Below are 21,971 nucleotides of genomic sequence, written 5' to 3'. Positions count from 1 at the left end.
TGTGTTGGTAGGTGCTTATAATCCCAGATACTTGGGAGGCTGAGGCAAGAGAATTGCTTGAACCCAGCTGGAGGTTGCAGTGAGCTGAGATTGTACCATTGCACTCCAGCGTGGATGACAGACCAAGATTCCATCCCCTGCCCCCCGCAAAAAAAAAGTGACTCTGTATTGCCTACAATTGTTAGTGTTTATTGATAAGTATTTTTTTAAAGCATGGTAAAATTGGGTCATTATGTGTGATTTGTGTGATTCAATTTAAATCAATTTAAATCGTCAATTTAACTATGAAAATTTTAACTTAAAAGAGGGCAAGCTTTGTGCTTAACTTCAAAACAAATATTAAAAATTTTAGACAAAAAAGTTTTAGTAAGAGTTGAGACTTTCAAATAACAACCAAAATATCCACTATATGTCTTTTTCTAAATATAGAAAGAGAAAAGGAACCAAAAGAGAACTATAATAGGTAAGACTCAGAGAACTGATAAAGGAAAAGAAATATGTGAAATTGTTTATCATCTCACAGCTCTGAAATGTTAATGGGAAAGTTTCTACGTATTTAGATGTCTCTTTAAACCATTTGATCCAGATAAGATAGGAATGACATAATGGCTTACTGAAAATCTGAATGACATAACATGCTGACTGTGATAAGCAAAATTCTCCAGAGAATCTGTATCTTCTCTTTGTTATCAATACAAAATAATTAAAACAAATAAAAAACTTGGTATCAATGTCATACTTCCATTTACTATCAATTGTTCTGATTCTATAGCCCTTTTGAATTTTTCAAAGAATGTTGCATTCATCATCCCTCACAGAAACATCCAAAGGACAGGCAGCCTAGAAACTCAGAGTTCTACTGGTGAGAAAATTGAGGCTGATGGAGTAAAAGGTACACAAGATCATATATCTTAAAGCTTGCCAATCACAAATATCCACCATTCTAACATTAAGACATTCAACTTCTATCTCCACATGCAGTTACCTGATTGGCCGGTTCTCTTTACTGTCAAAGAGTGAGAAGATGACCTCCAGCTCCTCTCCCAGGTTGGAACACATGAGGCTCTTCATCTGGACAAAGAGATGGTGACTGCTGGCCTGCACCGGGGTGTCTTTCTTCCGATGTCGATGTTCCATCTGAATGACACCCCCCCCCCCCAACAAAAACATGATCAGCATGGACTGAAGAAAATAACAGGACCCAACAAACTGTTAGCTATGGTGTGACTGTGGTGTCCTTTGACATAACTGTTTATTTTGCTGTGGATTTGGTATCTAAATGTACAGCAAAATATATAGTCGATGTTTTTTGGACATAGAAACAGTCCAGAAGACATCCAGTTTAACTTTGGATGTTAAAAAATTCCAAATTTTCTTCCAACTTCTAAAACAAGAATCCATGAAGTTTATAGATCATCAAGAAACCTTGCTTGAAAAATTTTTTAAATCATTAATGTTAAAATAACAACTCACTGAGTAGATTCAGGAAGCAGGAAGTTCAAAGAATTCTGTTGCTTTGTTATCAACTCCCCAGATGAGAACAAGTTATTAGTTATCTTTTTAAAGAATAGACTAAATTATATCTAAGTTATAACTTCTTATTTCTCAAAATTAGAAGTTCTTTTAGGTTATACTAAACTGTACAGTTGTACTAGTTGTCTGAGACAGGCTGTGGCAAGTAATAGTCTATCACTTGAGCTAGAAAATGTTTCTAACTTGCTGTGGAGCTATAGGGAGATGGGCCTAGGAAAGCCAACAAGATGTCTAAAGATAGGAATAGCATCTATGTCCACCTGGCATCCCGTCCTCAGTACAGCCAGTTGAGGCTCCATTTGGGAAGCAAGACAAGATGTGAGTTCCTACAACTTGAGGGAGAAAAAGAATCATTCATGAGTCCAGGGAGGATAGCATGGGGATGATTATTCACCCAACACACATTCAAGTATCTCCTATGTGCCTAGCCCTGGGACTACAATAATGAGTAAAAACAGAAATAGTTCACGCCTTCACAGAGTGTCTGTCTACTAGGGGAAGCAGACATGAACCTGAACAAAATTGTCACACATATGCATGTAAAACTGCAACTGTGATGAATGGAAGCAAAGACCCAGATTGCTATTATTATTTTTGAAACAGTATCTTGCTCTATTGCTCAGGCTAGATTGCAGTGGCACAATCTCAGCTCACTGAAGCCCCCACCTCCCAGGCTCAAGCGATCCTCCTGCCTCAGCCTCTAGAGTAGCTGGGACTACAGGCACATGTCACCACACCCAGCTAATTTTTGTATTTTTTGTAGAAACAAGGTTTTGCTATGTTGCCCAGGCTGATCTTGAACGCCTGGACTCAAGCATTCCTACTACCTCAGCCTGCCCACGTGCTGGGATTACAGGTATGAGCCACTGCCCTTGGCCTAAAGATCCAGATTACGATGAGAGTATAAACGTGGGGATTTGACATGAGACTGGGCAAGCGTCCTGGGAAAACGGCACTTCAGCTGAAAGGTTAGGAGGGTGCAGGATTTATCTGTCTAGGATAGGGCTCCTCAAACTGCTTTGCAGTGAGGGAGCAGGTTGTTCTCCTGCTAATTCACTGCAGACTGATTCTTTCCTAAAATACAATAAAAATGCCATGGCAACGTCAAAATGCCATAAAGGTTTCTAATCATTTACTTGTCATTTGTATAGTCAGACCCACAGTTCACAGTCCAGCCATTACTTGGACCACACTTCACATAGCACTGACTCAGGATAAAGTACAGGAAAAACACATGACTAGGCATGTGTATTAATAGAACAGGTGCTAAGGATGTGGAAGATTATCACTTTCATAGCACAGACAACTAAAAAATCTACCTCTTTTGGATGACTTTGACAATTAAAAAAAAAAATTCAGGTATTTCAGTTCCATTGTAACAGAGCCATAGCCGTTGTTGAACAATAAGGTAAATGACCCCATGTCTATACTAGCCATCTTTTAAGCCTTTAAGTTGAGTTAGAAAACTACTGAATCACCAAATTTTGAAGCCAAAATGTCATGTAATTTTTTTTTTTTTTTTTTTTTTAAGACGGAATCTCTCTCTGATACCAGGCTGGAATTCAGGGGCGCAGTCTCAGCTCACTGCAACCACCGCCCCCCGGTTCAAGTAATTCTTCTGCCTCAGCCTCCTGAGTAGCTGGGACAAAAAGTGCACACCACCACACCCATCTAATTTTTGTATTTTTAGTAGAGATGGGGTTTCACCATGTTGGCCAGGATGGTTTCGATCTCTTGATCTCATGATCCACCCGCCGCGGCCTCCCAAAGTGCTGGGATTACAGATGTGAGCCACCGAGCCCAGCTATTTCATGTAAATTTACAAGTGTTAATGCAACATAAAATCACTACAATTTTTTCATGCTTAAAAGTTAAAACTTTTATTTTGAACTACTTGAAAAGCAAAAGGTGAAAAAAATGTAGTTAACTAAACTCATCTATAATCAGTGTATACTCAACAAGTACACTGGGAACCTCTTTGTAAAAGTGGAGAGTAAATAAATTGTTTTTAAAAGCAGACCTAAGCACTGAGGCATGTGTTGGCCATAAACAGGTTCCTGCAGAGAAATATTCTAACTGCAGGAAAAAAGAATAATTCTGCCTTGTTTCCTATAAAGGTGGCTCTATTTTGCGCCTTAACAATTATTATTATTATTATTTTTTTTTACTGTGGCAAAAGCAGCATCATATTTCATAAAAATACATCTCTAACAAGGCTTCCGATCCCTCCTCTACCTCACCAGAATTGCTAACTTATTTACTGATTTACTTAAAAGAAAAACATATGTTTACTCAAAAGGGTAACAGAGCACAAGCTACTATGAAGAACTGAATGACTACTAAGGGCCAGAGCTATAGAAACAGATGTAAAAACCTTATGAAAAGAATAGACCTTAAGGAGATATATGCTCTTAACCCCAAACAGTGCAAAGTTCCCTGCAGCAATCACAACATTCACTAAGAATTGAGGAAAAACAATTAGCTCCTTTACTCATGCAAAGAATCCAATATATCTAGATCAGTGGTTCTCAATCTTGGCTGCACTTTAGAGTCCCCAAGAGAGATTTTTAAAAATACTTATACCCAGCTCTTATCTCAGAACAATTAAATTAGAATTTCTAGGGGCTGGGGGTCCAGAGACTGGTAGTTTTAAAGGCTCCCCAGGTGATTCTGGGCAATGAGGGTTGAGAATCACTGATTAGGATCATGTGCAGACAGATGCAAATCACAGCAAACTAAACAATGCACTGTTGCGTCTTTTCAGTAATTATGGCCTTGAAACCTTTGTTCTTGAATGCATGCTAGTAATAAGTCTGCCTGACTCTACCCTTTGCACATTTAACATGGGCCCTCACATCTGGCACACTCTAGCACTGAAATCACCCCTCTTCCCATCCCCACTATTCTTTCAGGTCTGGGACTGATTTGGACTTAAGTAGGTATGATTACTTTCATTTTCTCTTGGTAATTCAGTACTTTGGCAAACTGTTTAAAAAAAAAAACTCTGTGAAAATATTATTACAATAAAATTAAGAAGTTCACACTTCAAGAGTCTGAGATAATTTGTGGCTACAAATATACCTATCAGTTACTCTAACTAACTGTGCTTAACAGTTGAACTAGACCTTTGATTAGGAAAAGAAATAGATTCATCCCAAAGATTTATTTAACTGGCTCAAATTTTTACTCTTCAAATAATGCAGTAATTATTGAATGAACTGTCTACACCAGGGTTTTTCAACCTCAGTGCTACTGACAACTAGGCTAAATATTTCCTTGTTGTGGGGGCTGCCCTGGGCTTTGTAGGACATCTAACAGCTTTTCTTAGCTTCTACCTACCAGATGCAAATAGTACCTCTCCCTCCCATCTCCTGTTGTGACAACCAAAAATGTCTCCAGACAATGCTAAATATCCCCTTGGGGTTGAATTGCTTGTGAGAACCACTATGTTCCATCTGACATCTGCTAGTCTAACCTACTAAGGATTGCAGAGTAAGCAGATGCATGATCTCATAAAACCAAGAAAGGTTTCCAAAAAGATGGAAACCTGCGGACACAAATAAGAGAGAAGCTGGCTAATAAGGTTCTCTTTACTTATACAAGGATTAAGATCTTGGCTTTGGCACTAAACCAAAGTTTCAAGGTGGACATATGCAAACACTGTGAGGTTTGGCACTTTTACTGCTTAAATGAACACAATTAGGTGAGAAAGATCTGCTAACAGTGCTATCAAAAACCTAAAGAGAGACCTTTTTTTTTTTGAACAATGCAATACAATTTAGTAAGATGCAAACACTTGTGTTTCAAACATGAAACTGACTAGAAAGAAGTAAAAGAAGAAAAGCAGCAATTAATCAAACGTCCTCTCTGTTGGGACATTTAACCTCCATGCTGAGGTCCCTGACCCAAAGTGACAATAAATTGCCAAACAACAACAACAAGGGATTGGTGTTGGTGCCTCCCCACTCTCCCTGGTGAAATCAATACAGTCAGTCACTTTTATGTTGAACAGAGAAGATCAGGGCTACAGGGAATCTTATTACTGTTAGGCCAGGATACAAACAGTAACTTGAAAAAGAAACTGCCTTATGGATGCTGGGCTTAATTCCTGGGTGATGGGTTGATGTGTGCAGCAAACCACCACCGTATACATTACCTATGTAACAAATCTGCAGAATCTGCACATCTACCCCGGAACTTAAAATAAAAATTGAAGAGGAAACAAAAGAAAAAAGAAAAAGAAGCTGCCTTAAAGAAGAGCACATGCTCTTTCGAAACTGATAATTATTTGAGTTTTACTTGGGCTACTGTCTTTGTTTTAGAAGTAGTAAGGTATAGCTGCCACTGAGGAGAAATTAAGTTTTCATGTCAAATCATGATGTTTTACTTTCTTCAGCTGTAAAATGAAGACTTTGGACTATGATCTGAGCTGTAACATACTAAAATATCTCCTGCTGTCTTTCCCACCAATGGCAGACATTGCTGATCAATCAGAGGCTACACAAGACCCTGGAATCTTATCCACAGTGTACTCTAGGCAGTCACCTACCAATCAACTGGAATGTTGACAAAGGTGAAGTCAACTTGCCATCCCATATATAATGTTACATGAAAAGAACAGAAAAAATTAAACACGCGCAAAATCAAACTCGAGAAAATAAAATATACTTGTGTCAGACATCAGTTATTTATCCAAAACTTGGAATCCTCAACTATTTACAGGGGTGTACCCAAGCTCTGCCAATGAGATGTAAGTGCAAGTGTTGTGTGGAACTTCCAGGAAGGTTCATTAAAGGATTTGAATCAACTGAGAGAAAGTTGTCTCCTTCGTACTGACCAGAATGCAAATAGGATGGTTAAAACTCTCAGAGCTATACTGCACTTCTAGGTGTTCTTGGTGATGGAAGCCATGTACAGTGTAGCAGAAAGATAAGGCTCTAGAATCCTTTTCATACAATAAAACCACAACCAAACCCAGAAATTCCTGTTTCTAAACTTGCATACCTTGAGAAATTTCTATCATGTTTTAGCTTCTATTTTTTTATTTATTACATGACACAGCCAAATCTAATCCTAATATGAACTATCAATTATTTTTCCCATGTTGCCTCTCCAATGCAGACGAAATAAAGATAAGAAAGGAATGAACACTGATTAAATGCTTACACGTTGTGCAATTACCTGTCAAGGAATTTCTTACATATATTTCTTATCTGATCTTCATAATGAACATAAAAATAATTATTTCCCCATTTAGTAGATGAATACACTGAGGCTTTGAGAGATTAAATAATAAATCTAAAACCCAAAGTACTGGTAAAAGAAAGAGATAGATTGTAAATGTAGTTGCCTGGAGCCAATAATACACAGTCTTTTCACAATATGATCTCCAAAGCATTGACTGGGTGCTTATTAAGTGCAAAAGCACTTATCTTGAACACGTAGAGGTAGAAGATACAGTGTGTTCCCTAAAGAAACTAAAATTAAGTTAGATATGTTCTTAAAAATGAGAGAATATGATGTCCAATGAGTTAATTAAATGAAGAAAAAGATGCCACATCAGAGGATGTGACTGACAAACTATACAGATTATATTTGTTGTATCAGCTAAGAGGCAGTGATGACTTTAACTTGGAATGCTCTTATTCATTCCTTCTTCACCTCCCACTAACTGACCTCTATGTTCTTGCTACATGCCAGATACTCTGTTTAGCACTGATGTGATGAAGGCAAACAGCACACACACTACCCTGAAGAAATTTAGCATACAATATTCTCTAAAAAATGGAATTTATTCCAACGGACACAATAAAGTGTAGATAATCTGAACATCAATTTGATGATCACGGAAAAATCTGAAAGCAATATTAAGAACTGCCTTCTCAAATCAGACATATCCCCAATGGACTTACTGAAATTATCCTTCACATTTTTCAGATATGGATAATCTTCAGGTTAAGAATATCCCATTATTCTCAGAAAAATAAGCTTGGAAAGCTATGCCAACAAAGGCAGGCTCATCCAAAAAGGAGTCTACTATTTCCGATAGGCAGTCCTTCTTGGAACTTTATGGTAAGAAGCAGCAGTAACGAGATCAAAGCACAGTTATGCGTAGCATGATAGCCTTTGAAAGCCCATCCCAACCACCTGCTACTCTGATTTTAGATTTTTACATCTCATTTAATATCAAGAGATTAGGTACATTTCATATAATTATTTAAGAATACAAGGCTAACCAGAAGGTGGATTGAACCAGATTTGGGGAACCTGGATGCCAAGCAAAAATACTGAACTATAACTTACCATGTAACTAGAGAAAAAACTCAAATCATATGTGAGACCATGATGGGCAATATGATCAAATATTTTCGGATGATTAATGGGCTTCAGTACTTAGGAATGGATTGGGGTCTGGGAAGGGTGGGTATCCAGCAGCTGAAGACTAAGGAGAAGACTGTTTCAGTAGTTGGTGTATCTAGTGCTAATATACAACACACACACACACACACACACACACACTATATGTATATGGAGCTAATGGGGGCAGGAGGAGGTTTAACATGCTGCTGAGCCATGACTAGATGCCATTAATTACAGAACAACAGTTAAGTTAAGTACGCAGGACTTGTAAGCACTTTACCAGACTAGGTAAAAAGCAGATTTGCAAAAGAACTGAAAATGTCTTTGTACTGACTTCCTGATGCCTGGGCGTTGAGGATCTAACGGAGAGTATCATGTCATTCTCAGGCAGGTAAAGTGTCTCGGTACTGTACCCAGGGCATGGTCACCTCAGCCCTCAAGCCTTTTTACTTTCTCTAAATTAATCCTGGAACATCCTGTTCTTACAAAATCAAGCAAGTATGAAGAATGCCATGGAAACCACAAATTTAGCAGTGAGGCTGGGAGCCAAGATTTCCTGTACCTACCAATCGGTAGAGCTCGGTAATGCTGATGTCCTCTGGGTCCACCATTGCATACTCTTTCCTAGGCACCAGGTCCAGTCCCAGTTGTCTAGAAAACAAATTGCAAAAGTCTGGGGGAAAAGTTACTTCCATTAAATATGTTAAATTTTTTTTTTTTACTATATCACTTTGAAGTTAGGTGTATCACCCACCATGCTTCTCTCACCCATAGTTTTACCTTATATGACTTGTTAACCACAGTTGAGGTGGACAACGTAACTAGGCTGGACACTGGGTAAAACTTGAAACACAGAAGGGGTGAAAGACAGGCAAATGCAGGAGGGATGGATTGGTGATGTCAGTGGAATGCTCCTGCTACTGGGCCCTTAGCCCCCTATGGTGTGAAGCCTTCAGCACCCTTCAAATTTTCACAAGGGAAGGCCTTCCACACTGGAGTGAATGGAAACTAGAGCCAGACATCATTGGTTCTAGAAATTGGAGATGAGGAGAGGGAAATTTGGCCATTAGGATTTGACCTAGCATCAATGTACCTAGCTGTGTCTAGAGTCAACATGTTTCTAACGTGAATCTCAGGCAGTTCGCACATGGCCCTTATTTACAGTAAATTCTGAGGTCAGTCATTAGGAGAAACTCAGTAAAGGCAGGAAATAGAAATGGGAGAAGAGTTTTAGGCGTGGGCTGGCAGAATAGCTTAACCCTTTATGTCAGGTTTCATTGCGACTGACAGATGGCTCGCTGTGCTGAAAAGTATTCTAAGGTTATATCCAGCCTCAGAGGTACCAAGTACAGTAATTGATTTGTGATGTCTTCCCATCAACAGAGGAACATGAGTCTAACTATATTCTGGTTACCTTCCCTCCAGTGACCCTGTTAGTACAATCCCTTCCAGGGCACACATGGTACAATGCTGACACCAATGCCACACAATTCTGTTCATCTCCTTAAGCCTCATGATCATCTCAAAGGCTTCACAATGCCCGTGTAATGCCCTATCGTTTAAGGCCAAGATACCCTCTTCTCTAGCACAGCCCCCTCGATCGCCACATCCAAGGCCCCATCCTCAGTTTTCTGAGGATCACTTGTTCTGCATCTCTTTCACATCACCACTCTCTCTAACATGGAAGCCTTCTGGCATCACACTTCCAATTATAGAACCACAGCTTTCTTTTGTGTTTAAAAAAAAAAAAACCTGAAATTCTTCCATGTCCTCCCCAAAAAACTCATTGTTTCATAAGTAAAATTTATTAATTCAGCACCTACTTGAAGTCAGGCACTGCCCTAGCCACCCTGAGGGATATTTGTTCTTAAGATTAGAAAGCTGTCACCTCCTTGACAGCAGGAGCTGTCTTTCAGATACTAAAACAGTTTCTCAATTTTCCTAAATGATGTTTCTCTTTGGGAAACTTAAAAAAAAAAATCACACACCCATTATTTAATTTTAGTTTAATTTTTAACTCACAACAGGCACTCTGATTTGTTTTCATAATGTCCACATTCCCCCTTGCTACATCTCACCAGGGAGTCTAATAAAGTCTGTTCTCCATCCTCCATTCCCTGCCCAGAGAGAACTACTGTACTACAGTATAAGACATCATCTGCTACTGGGTCAATATTGCTGACGAATATCATTTAGCAAAGGAAAGAGGACTTGTAACCACATATGAATCGTGGTACCTATCTTACTCATAGCTCCTTCTATGAGAAGCTGTTCCACCCACATTCTCTACTGGGAGAGGTGGAGGCAGACAATGTAGTCATCTTGAGGGACTGTGTTAACTTCTCTTCCCGGGTCCACAAGGGGTGTGGTTTCAAAGGCAAGAACTTCCCAGTGCCATATCTCTATCCACACCCCTCATCCGGGAGCCTAGAGTTCTTTGTCTAATTTTCCCTGGGGCATGTGGGAAGGTAGACAGCCCAGATGAGCTTCCCTTGTTTAAAAAGACTGCCAAAAGCCTTGTAAGGAAGAGCTCTGTTGCGACCAAGGCAACCAATCCAGCTTCAGAGTGGAAGATCAGTCACTCCAGAGGAAGTTTGGAAAAGCTCCTCTCATTGGACAAGAACTTGAATGGGGCAGTAAGAAGCAGCAGTAATGAGATCAAAGTACAGTTATGGGTAGCATGATAGTCTTTGAAAGCCTATCCCAACCACCTTCTACTCTGATTTTGGATTTTCACATCTTAGAATTATTTAAGAATACACATAATTATTTAAGAAATCCTCTCTCTCTCTCTCTCTCTTTCTCTCTCTCTCTCTCTCTCTCCCCTCGCCCCGGCAGCCCTGCTTCCTGTTCCCCAGTTACAATCTCACTATCTCCTCTTCCTGAGCCACACCTGACTGGCCCATGGGTAAACACCTGACCTAAGAACAAATAACCCAAAGACTGGCCAGCAGTTTATGAGAGGCTGGTATAAACTGCTCAGCCCAAAATTAGACATTGACTGTCAGTAATATTCCCTCCTTAAGAATTTGAACTTGGAAATTCAGACATCAGCCATATGCCTGAGGAAGATGCGTGAAGAACAGGTGACCTACATGGCTGCAGAATGTGTGCGGGAGATTCTGCAGCCCCAGAAAGCTGTAACATACAAGTCTTTTTCTCCCATAGTTTTGATTGTTCAGCTTCTGCTGGCTTCCCGGCATCCTGGTTATGTGAGGAGTCTTATATGTTTCTGTTTGATTTTGGTAATTCTTAGGTATATCTTTTCACGGTTTGAGGTTTTCTAGCCCACAGATTAGAATCAGGGATGTGCTTTACAAAGAATAAGGAGAAGTGAGGCAAATGGGGAGAGACAGGACGAGAGGAGATCACACAGGGAGAGCATCATGTTCTATATCAACTCAGTCATTAAACTACTCTGTGACATCAGGAAGAAAGGATGAATTGATTGTCTCCTCCCATATAATCTCAGCAGGAAAGTCAAAGAACACCGTGTTGTAGGACTCTGTGGGCAACAGAAACATGTACCATTATTTTAGTGCTGTCTCAGGTTCAGGGACAATTCTTTTGCTGGCCCTGTTAGGGAATGAGATGAATGATCTCTTTTTCCTAAGCTTCCCACATCAAGAGGGCTTCTCTTCACTACTCTTCAACAGTTTGATATACAATGAGAGATGGAACACATTCTTAATTTATGTTCATCCAGAGATTTATGTGCTAACAGATTATTTTGCATGAAATCTCATCTAGTTTAATAGGCAAGAGATTATCTTGATTTGCTCTCCATGAGCACTATTCAGTAAGAAAACAAATGTATACTTAAAGGAATAAGGTAAATGCATAATCTCTGTATTGTAAGTTTTTAAAAAAATAAACAAAGAATTGCAAAGAAAACAGAATCATAGCTCAGAAAATTCATGAAGCTGAAGATGATCTAAATAAATTATATTGCTCATTTTCATGCATCAATGTTTTACCAACTTATCATAAATTAGCTACAGAACAGCCCAAAATACAAGCCAGAACTTATGTAAGTAAAACCTGAGTCATGATTCAGTCATAATTAATGTTTTTCCTTCCTTCCCCTTTTCATTCTGCCATCACTTACCTTCATAAAACTGAAGAAGTATCATTTTCTTGTCTGATCTACATTCCTACATTATTTTGGATGAGCTAACTTCATCCAACTTTCTTTGTATTTACAAACTAGTCCTTTAAATGATGACCAGCATAATGACTAAGACCCAAAATAATTCAGAGAACCCTCAAAGGTTTTTCAAAACAATCAAGGAATAAACATAAGGCAGCACAGGTCTCATTCCAACAGACCCCTCCCACTCCACTCCACTTCACAATCATGGAGATTCAAGATAATCTCCTGTGAAATTCATTCCCATGGCAGGACGGGAAGTTGCCTGCAAATGGCTGGCAAGTCTAATCTACTAGGAGGTGCTGTGTATTTTAAATGTCATCCTGGAGCTGAAAGGGCCCTTGTGCCTTTTCTAGTTCAACTTCCTCCTTCAACAGATGAGAAACTGACATGAAGGGGGTTCAGGAGTTTGCATCAGGTCTTAAGAAAGCAGAGCTCCCAGGACTGAGCTCTTGCTCTCCCTCCACATTTGTAGCTGTTTTATTTCTCACAGGAATGAATCTTAAAGAGATAAATGAATTGGGCTCTTCTATTCATTGTCTATAAAGAGATGAATCCTATTCAACAAAATACCAGAAGTCCTCTGAGTGAGATGGAGGCTTAAAAATCTGTTAATAGGTACCCAGCGCGGTGGCTGACGTCTGTAATCCCAGCACTTTGAGAGGCCAATGTGGGTGGATCACGAGGTCAGGAGATAGAGATCATCCTGGCTAACATGGTGAAATCCTGTCTCTACTAAAAATACGAAAAATTAGCCAGACGTGGTAGCATGCAACTGTAATCCCAGCCACTTGGGAGGCCAAGGCAGGAGAATAGCTTGAACCCAGGAGGCAGAGGTTGTAGTGAGCCAAGCTCATGCCACTGCACTCCAGCCTGGGTGACAGAGTGAGACTCTGTATCAAAATATCTATCTATCTATCTATCTATCTATCTATCTATCTATCTATCTATCTATCTGTATGTTAGTAGGTCTGGGTATTCATATTCAGAGTGTGTAACCTCTTGGGAAGACCCAAACCTGGCTTCTGACAAAGGAATTTCCTACGGTTATGGGAAGTGGCATTCTGTTTCAAATTGGTTTTTCCACATTCAGCTGGAAGTAAATTTACCCAAGGTTCATTTCCTGTCGTTTTCTTCCTTTCTGTCTGCTTTCTTTTTTTGTTGTTGTTCCCTAAGATCCTTTTGAAGGTCCAAAGAGCAACTGGGGATTTGGAGAGAGGAAAAGAAGGGAAGATATGGCCATATGGGTTATTGAGAAACCATGTCACTGCCTTAAACCTAAACCTCATGCAATCCTAGGATCTCAGTCAAAGTTGGTTTATTCACTTCTATGTTAACATTCATACTTAGTACAGTATCAGCCTTGGTCAGAGCTCTCAGTGATTAGATTTATCATTTAAATACATGGCTGGTATTTTAAATAAGTCATTTATGGTTTTATTTAAAAATAAATCTTGGTCAAGAACAGCTTTTTACTGAGTTCTCTCAAGCAACTCCTCAAAGTAGCGAATATTTATCTACAGGACTAATCACAGCAATAATAAAAGGCCCCACCAGTGCATTTGTCATAAGACTTTTCATAGAAACTGTTAACTTTAGTATCTCCCTCTGGATTACACTGGCGACCTATTACCATGAAATGGAAGAGATATATTTTAAAAGCAAATCCACATGCCAAACCTAAAGCCTATTGAGAACAAGATCCATTTTAGCCAGAAGCCATAACTAATTCATTGCTGTGAACAATTTTCCATGAGCACGTGCGCACCGTCAGACCACATACATACCAGAGAACAAACGACATCTCGGTGCCCACATCAGATTGAGAAGAAATGCTTCTCTACTCCATCAGCGACAGTTCATACTAACTTTCCAAAAACAGGAAATCTGAAAAAGCCCGTAGGACTTCTTCCGGTGACATTACCACCTTCTGGCTCAGACCTGTGTCATTTCCATTGTGTTCACCTACTAGAGGCCGCCCTGCGATGGTCAATACTCACTCATTGCCCCAGTCAAGGCGGGCAGTAATGTGGCGCTTCACGTCCTTCATCCGGTCGTGGGTGAGGTGGCCCACCAGCACTTGCCGCCGCAGGTCCAGGATTTCATTCATGATGTGCCACAGCCGGTGGAAGAGATCGCCTTCATTTCTCTAAGAAATAAACAAAGGTGGAGATTTGGCAGTCAGCCCCATACTGAGCTGTGGGATAACCAAAAAGGAAAGGGAAGGGGTCCATTCTGGTTACCCACTATGTGCTTGCCCCTCTGTGGACAGATGTTCGTTAATAGACAAACTGTTTGCTCATTGTGTTCAAACACACTCACTGCCTTCTCTATGTGCTTCATCCAAGTTTCACAACACTGCTCTCATGTCCAGAAATGCAACTTTACTTCTCAACTGCTACTTTTATTTTTTTTTAAACACTACTCAAATGCTACTATCCAAGAAGGCTCAGCTTGTCTTTCACCTCCATCAGGAAATCTTCCCTGATCACTCTTGTTCGCATTGTTTTCTCCCTTCTCTGAGCCATGGCTGCATGCAACTAAAGCCGATAAAATGCAAGACATTATTTTCCAATTATATTTCTTGCGCAATGGTCTCAATACTTTATTGGGTCCACTATCAGAAGGTGGGCACACGAAGTCATTCATTGATGGATAGGCACTGCTATTATCCGGCCAGTATTTAGATTTTTAAAAAGTGAATACTTTCATACTTTTAAAACAATAATGGAGATTCAAGATAATCTGCTGTGCAATTCATTTAAGCTATGTGGTTTACCAGAAAGAAGATAAGTTAAAACCCTGGTTTTGTCACTTACTAGTGTTATAGTATCAATTTTGTCATCTGTAGATGGGCAGCACATTCCCTTAGCAAGGCTGTTTTATGGATTAGGGGTAGCGACTATGCAGAGAGCACTACAGCACAGCGGCTGAGAACATAAACTTACTTAGAGCCAAACAACCTCAGTCTCAATTTCATTTTTGCCATTTACTGGCTGAAAAGGCTTTGGCAATTCATTAACATCTTTGTACTTGTTTTTTCATCTGTAAAACAGGTATTATAGTACCTACTTCCCAGAGTTGTTGTGAGCATAATGAGCTATTACAACTCTGAGAATGATGCCTGGCCCAGAAAAAATAGGTAAGTACTCACTGTTACTATCACTAGAGTACTGTTATTGTTTTAGGCTTGGTCCAGAATGAGCCCTCTACAAATACTGTTTCTTTCCAGAAAATATATATCCTTTACTCCAGAGACATGAGAGTAAATCTTATCTAAGTATTTACCCTTTGTCTTTCCATGACATGTCTTTCCAAAACCATAACAACAGTTATGCTTTTACTTTCTACAAAAATTATTAGTGGATTTCATCAGTAGTGACAGGGAGGTGTTGAGGTTATCATCCACCTAAAGTCCTCTACAGCTGTAAGCTACCAGAAATATTATAAATTCTGGGTGATGGGGAAAGACAATTATTTTTTATTTTTAAAAGTAGTGACGTGTTACCTGCTTTTTTAGTACTTGGTGTCTTGAATAATTTCCATGTGATGTGCAGGTCAGACGAATTTGCCAGAGGAACAAAAAGCATTCTCCAAGATGTCATCCCTGATCCTCCCCACAAAAAATAATCTTGCTTGTCTCTCAACTCCTAAAGTACTCGACTGAGCCCATTCTTCTATTGCTTCGCACTCTTAACTCACTCCCATAGAAGCCATACAAGGCCAGTGTAACACAATACTCTTGTAGTTAACTGCTCAGTGTCCATGTCCTCCCATTTGGCTGTAAGTGCCCAACCACAATGGCTGTCTGCCTGTGTAGCCGTAGCAGCTGGAGAATGAATGAATGAATAGCTTGATTTAAACATGTTAATTTTTGTGGATCTCAAGAGGTAGGTTTTGTTTAGGTGATACAAAAGAATAAGCAGTGAAGATCAAGAAACACTTGAAGAAGTCAGTGGTAGGAAGGAAAAGTCCACCAGAGTCAAAAAAATTACATAGGCAAGTTATTAAACAAGTCAAATCTCATGCAGCAAAGAAGAAGGACAGCACCTTTTTGAACTGTCACAGGGAGAAAGTCACCTGCCTTCTCTTGGGAAAGGTATTCTGCAGTTGTTTAACAGGATGGACTTGATTTTCTGTGATGTTACCTAGTACTTAAGTTTAAGAGAACACTAAGATGAATAGGATGCAGAATGGTTCAAGGCTGTAATCCCAGCACTTTGGGAGGCTGAGGCGAGTGGATCACGAGGTCAAGAGATTGAGACCATCCTGGTCAACATGGTGAAACAGCGTCTCTACTAAAAATACAAAAAATTAGCTGGGCATGGTGGCGCGTGCCTGTAATCCCAGCTACTCGGGAGGCTGAGGCAGGAGAATTGCCTGAACCCAGGAGGCGGAGGTTGCGGTGAGCCAAGATCGCGCCACTGCACTCCAGCCTGGGTAACAAGAGCGAAACTCCGTCTCAAAAAAAAAAAAAAAAAAAAGAATCCCTTATAAAGTTGAAAATCAGCTGGTCAGCTCTCCATTAAGGGAAGAAAACCCAGGTGTGGCAGGAACACTGACATAGTGCAGTCCTGGACAGCAAACCAGCCCTACTAGTGTAACAAACAGGTCTACAACTGCACATCTAGTCACAGAATCATGATTCTTTAAACACTGGATAGCTATGAAAGCTATTCACAAATATAAAAAACACTTTTGATTTAGTGATAAATGGAAACAGGTAGAGTACAATATTAAACACTTGGAATAAAATAATATCAAGAGATTCTGGAAATGTATCAAAAATACAGCAAAAAGTTAACTGAGAGTATTTTAGTGTTTTAGAAATGGATGAGCTTTTATGTCTTAAAACGAAAACCGTATAGGTTTTGGCAGCAGCAGACTTAGATTTAGATTCAGGCTTTAGCATGAGACCCTAGGTAAATTATCGTTGATAAGATTCGAGAATAAAAACTGCCTGGCCGAGCCCCATGTAAGACAGATGTAAAATATCCAGCTCAGGGCCTGCATAAAAGTACTCAGTAAAAGACAGCTGCTATATTTCTCCTCAACTTTTGTGGTTGCATTCCTGATTATTAAGTGGTATTTTTAAAGAGCATTACTTAGGTCCTTAGCAACGTTATTTAAAGAGCAACTAGCACCTTTCAAGCATTCGTCATTTGCTTCTATGCTAAGCATTGTCATACAAATTGTTAACCATTTATAAAATATTATGGCCCTCATCAAACATCTTCCAGTAGAGAAGTTAGGTGCCTTAAAACTGTTGGCAAAGAGGACGGACAGTACCCTAAATACACTTCAACATGAAGAACCTGAACCAAAACATTTGGCACAAAACATTTACATCAGGAAAAGAAAAGCTGAAGATCCAACACGGCCAAGGTAGCCTCATTCCCAGTGTCAAAAATCAAATATCTCTGAGTTAAACTGAATATTTGTTTCTAACGTAAATGACTACCATTCCAGTGTCCATGGAAGTATTTAGGTAATTATCTCTTTCCCAGTTACTCAGAACACTAGGAGGAGAGGAGTTACTTGTGGAGTTTACAACACGCAGATTTTCAAACCAACCAAGTTGGTCCCCAAAATAGATATCTGCAACTTCAAACACAGGTAAAAATAGCTAGAAAAGGCAGAATCAAGAGGAAATTCAACTTTGTTCCCCACTAGTAGCTGTATCAAAAGAAAAGTGCCGGTGTTCTAGTTCAGCTAATGGACAACACTTAGACAGTCATTATTTTTGTAAGTCTCAGTCGGGTATTTCGAACGCTGTGGTTTGAGCATTTCAAATAGTTTCCTTTTCCATGTTAGTGCCATGCACAATATTACTTTAAGTGAAATAATACTTGGATTTTGAATTCCTTCCAATATAAATAAAAAAGAAAATTTAAAAAAGAAGATCTGCATTTCCTTGCACTTCCCCAGCACGGAGCCCTAGAGGTTGGTTATCTTGACTTTGTATTTATAAAACCTATGCTCTGCCAATTCACCCAAGGTTGTCTTGTGATTTTTCAGTGAGTCCTAAAGCTACCAGCTCCAGGAGGGTATAACCAGAGAAGTCCAACATCAAAGGGTTTTCACTAGTGACTTTGTAAGATTTTCTTGCCTCGATGAAATGTCCTATTGCGTTTTAGATGTAACAGACAATAAACACTACCATTGGATTTTTTTCTTTGACAGACTGTTTTAAATCATTTTGTCAGGATAAGTACACATTTGTATTTTGAATTCATCCCTTCAAATGATGAAGCTGTTCTACAAATTTTAAAAATCAAAGAAAAAAAAATAGCATGGGGCCTTCCCAATAGTTCACCATTCCCAGACTTCTGCATTTACAGTGAGGTTCACTGTGAGAGCACCATATTCACATCAGAATCCCAGCTCAGCCACTTTCCCATTACTTGATCTAGGGTAAGTACTTCACTCTCTGTTCCTCATTGTTCTCATTTATAAGCCAGACATGGTCATAGTTATTATTCCTTTGAGTGGTAGTAAATTAAAGAAGATACTGCATCAAGAGTACTTACCATGAGATTTGCCACGTAAGTGCTCAATGTGATTACTTATAATAAGTAAATAAAGATATACTACATACCTCCAAAACACAGATCCTTTTTCCCCTCAAGAAATATTCTTTTCTCTAGTATATTTAAAATATTCTCATTGATATTAGCTAAGAAGTCTGACATTTACAGTATACTTGAATGACTTACAGAATTTGAATTTGATAAAATACCATTGCCACCAAAATTGTCTTGAATTTTATTTTTCCCTGAAAATCAAAAATATTCAGGAGGTTCAACACTAGGTCCATGTAAACCATCCTATTTGGTTGGATGCCAGAAAGAGAATCCTTTATATTCTTGTGGTATTGAAAAGTAACTTACAAAACCCATGCTCAGTGGACACAGAGATTACAAGACTGTCTTATTAATATCTATATCCCCAAAGATTCCTAGAGACTTGCCGAAGGTGCTATATTAGTTAACCCTTACTCATGTTCATATGTTTCTTAAAACAATTCTTTACCCGAAAAACCATGTCATTAAAAAGCTACTTAACCACATAGAGCTGTTTCCACATGGTTCCCCAGTCTCTTAATGTTGATGTCATTTCTGTGATAACAGAGTCTTCAGTGGGAATAACCATTTCAAATTGTCTGTGAAATTAAAAAAGAAAAAGTATATATGTAAATACCATAGACAACAATTTTGTTTTAAATACTCTAAAAGATAATTAGGAAAGAAAGCTGCCTAGCTATTGTTCGTTCTACAGATAGTAACCAGGATCTGGCTGTAAGTTAATGTGAGGAATGCTATGTTGGATTATGGTAGGACAATACCAGAACAACCAGCCACTTCAACCAGATCAAGTTTGAGCAGCGTGGTGAAGAAGAAGCAACATCAGAAGAGTTCTACTCCAGTACCAGTTCGCCACTAGGCAGCAGCTCATTTAACCTAAGGCCAAAAGCCTGCATCTATAACATGAGGTCACTGGGCTACATAAACTCTGAGATGACTTTTGCCTTCCAAACGCTGTGACCATAGGACTCAAGAAGAATAAAAGGAACCTTATTCAATCATCAGGACATGACAACTTGTGAGCTTCCAAACTAACCCAGTGTGATAAGTAACTAGACAGTGAGATATTAATTGAATACTCCCGTGATCTCAGTAACACTTCATTTTTATTATTTGCAAACCTGGACCATGAAAACTGATTAGTACTACAAGTAATGTTATCATGCAGCATAAAACCTAAGGGCTTATGACATCACAGATATTTGAATATTCATTCAAAAATGTTCCTCTCTCTGATTAGAGTAACATAGTCTTCTCATTTCTTCTCCAAAAGTCAGAAACTATCCTTGGAAAATATTTCTATCAATATCTAGTAGGGTACGTATGGTGGTCCTGAAGTTGAGAATATGCAGGAGGAGACACGGGAAATAAAGGAGAAGATTTAATTTGCCTTCTGAATTCTACCTCTGCCATATAATAATCTTCATTTCCAGTTTCTTTTTTCAAACATTTTCCTCGTGTGTGTGTGTGAGCCAATGTATTGACAGAGACTATTATGATACTGATGTATTGATAGAGACTATAATGTTAACTGATGTATTGATAGAGACTATTTTATTTCAGTATATTTTTTCTCAAGAAAACATCTAATAATACATAGAAAGTAGCAACATATTAGACACAGAACCATGTTTGTCTAGATGATCGAGGGAAAATTACTTCTTAGCATGAGGTTAATAACTGCTCTGTGATTCCTTTTTGATGTTATGTCCAAAGTGTGTATAATTGTCTTTTGTAAAATCTTGCTGTCAGACATATGGGAACTAAAATCTTGCCTTAATTCTTTTCCCAGCAGAGCTTCATCTCCTTATTTCACAGTGCTGCTAAAATACTTGCCCTATGCATATTTTCCTTCTTTCTAGAGCTTAAACACAGCTGAAAATGTAACACTGGGATTTTAAACTAGAAATAAAAGTAAACAGTAATATATAAACTGTGGCAGATACAGAACCTTTTATTAAGTCTGCATATGACATTTTTAAGTTGTAGTACATTTATTTTGCTTTTGAAGCAGCTGTTGCAATTTAAATGATGAATATTTGGAGATGGAGATCACAAAATGATCCTATATACAGTCAAGGAGGAAATACCGAATTTCCAGGAAACCTTGACATTCTACTTAACATTTAAAAAGTGACATGACCTCAGTAGGAATTAAACAATACAGAAGTGGCCTCACTGTTCGTAAACTATAATTTAATTGACCTCCATCTGTCCTACATTGATCAGAAGATGCAGGGAAGAACATAAAGGCAATACAGTCTGTGGGAAGTTGATTGAGGGTTGTCCAAGCAAAATTTAAATTTTTAAGCATAAAATTGCCATTTTAGGTAAGGTGGCTGATTCCTATTAATTATTCCAAAACAAAAATCAGTGTTCAAATAATCTGTCTTAAGTAGTTACCTCTGAAATTATATTTTGTTCAGTTATTCTGAAATGGACTTTTCCATTATTTCATCCTAGTGGGCCATAAATCCACTTAAAATAAGACAGGTAATACCAAAACCCCAAAGACGTTCCTCTCTGAGAAAGCAATTATCTGGCAATACATGCCCTCAAATGTTTTCAGGCCAAAGTTTTTCTTCCAGTAACAGCCCCAGACCTAGAGTCTGACTCAATTCCAATAATTCTTCTTTACAAACTCATCTTGGGCTTTCTGCTGCACAATGTCCACCACAACTGGTGTCAGGTGGAAACCCCACAAGAAAGTTTTAAATGTAAGCAACCAAATTTTGAGGTACCTTTACCCACATTTAAACTTCCTGGGGCTCGTGGAAGGGGATCAGATATACACCAGTTATTAACCAGGATTTTAAAAAAGGATGTACTTATTCAAAAACCGTATCCTACCCCAACTCACCTTGAGGGGTAGACTTTGATTAAGTTGAGAGATGGTCAACAAGATCTTTGCTAGCACAGCAATCTCTCATTTCTCTTCCTTGGTCAGAGCATATAATGGGGGTTGGGTGGCCCTTTGCACTGCAGAGTTGAGGGATGTCAGGGTTGGGATTGGGGCAAACAGAGCAAAGAAGACTGGTTGCACAGGCTTGCCCAAACGGACACTTTAAGGAACAGGGGTAGCCCATGGCGTTTTCACATTGCCAAGCCCAGATCACTAGCACAGAAGGATCAGAATAAAGTGTTAGCATGTGGCTAGAGTGTATTCTGAAGTGTCCTTTGGTTTACTAGAGGAGAGGCTGGATGGCGTCCTATCTAGCCTGGTAGGAAAGCTTCAAAAGGACTAATAACTCAGCTTGACGCTTCTGGTGGATTATAGCTACACAACACTTCTGAAGGACACACATTTCTTAAAAGATCAGTAGTAGCAGTGGTAATTGTTAGAA

General features: G+C 39.0%; 1 protein-coding gene across 3 annotated transcripts in view; it reads right to left on the bottom strand.

The window, feature by feature from the left end:
• Positions 1–21,971, bottom strand: part of DOCK4 (dedicator of cytokinesis 4) — a 480,387-nt gene that overhangs the window by 241,140 nt on the left and 217,276 nt on the right. For all 3 annotated transcript variants that reach the window (XM_010344060.3, XM_010344067.3, XM_003921080.4), the window contains exons 5-8: positions 19,109–19,205; positions 14,044–14,192; positions 8,460–8,544; positions 986–1,137 (exon numbers count right to left, since the gene is read on the bottom strand). In XM_010344060.3, coding sequence (XP_010342362.3) covers positions 986–1,137; positions 8,460–8,544; positions 14,044–14,192; positions 19,109–19,205 — 483 coding nt within the window. The remainder of the gene's footprint in view (positions 1–985; positions 1,138–8,459; positions 8,545–14,043; positions 14,193–19,108; positions 19,206–21,971) is intronic.

Source organism: Saimiri boliviensis, chromosome 10 (genome assembly GCF_048565385.1).
Source record: "Saimiri boliviensis isolate mSaiBol1 chromosome 10, mSaiBol1.pri, whole genome shotgun sequence".
NCBI classification, from domain to species: domain Eukaryota; kingdom Metazoa; phylum Chordata; class Mammalia; order Primates; family Cebidae; genus Saimiri; species Saimiri boliviensis.
This window is presented reverse-complemented; position numbering and strand designations above follow the sequence as displayed.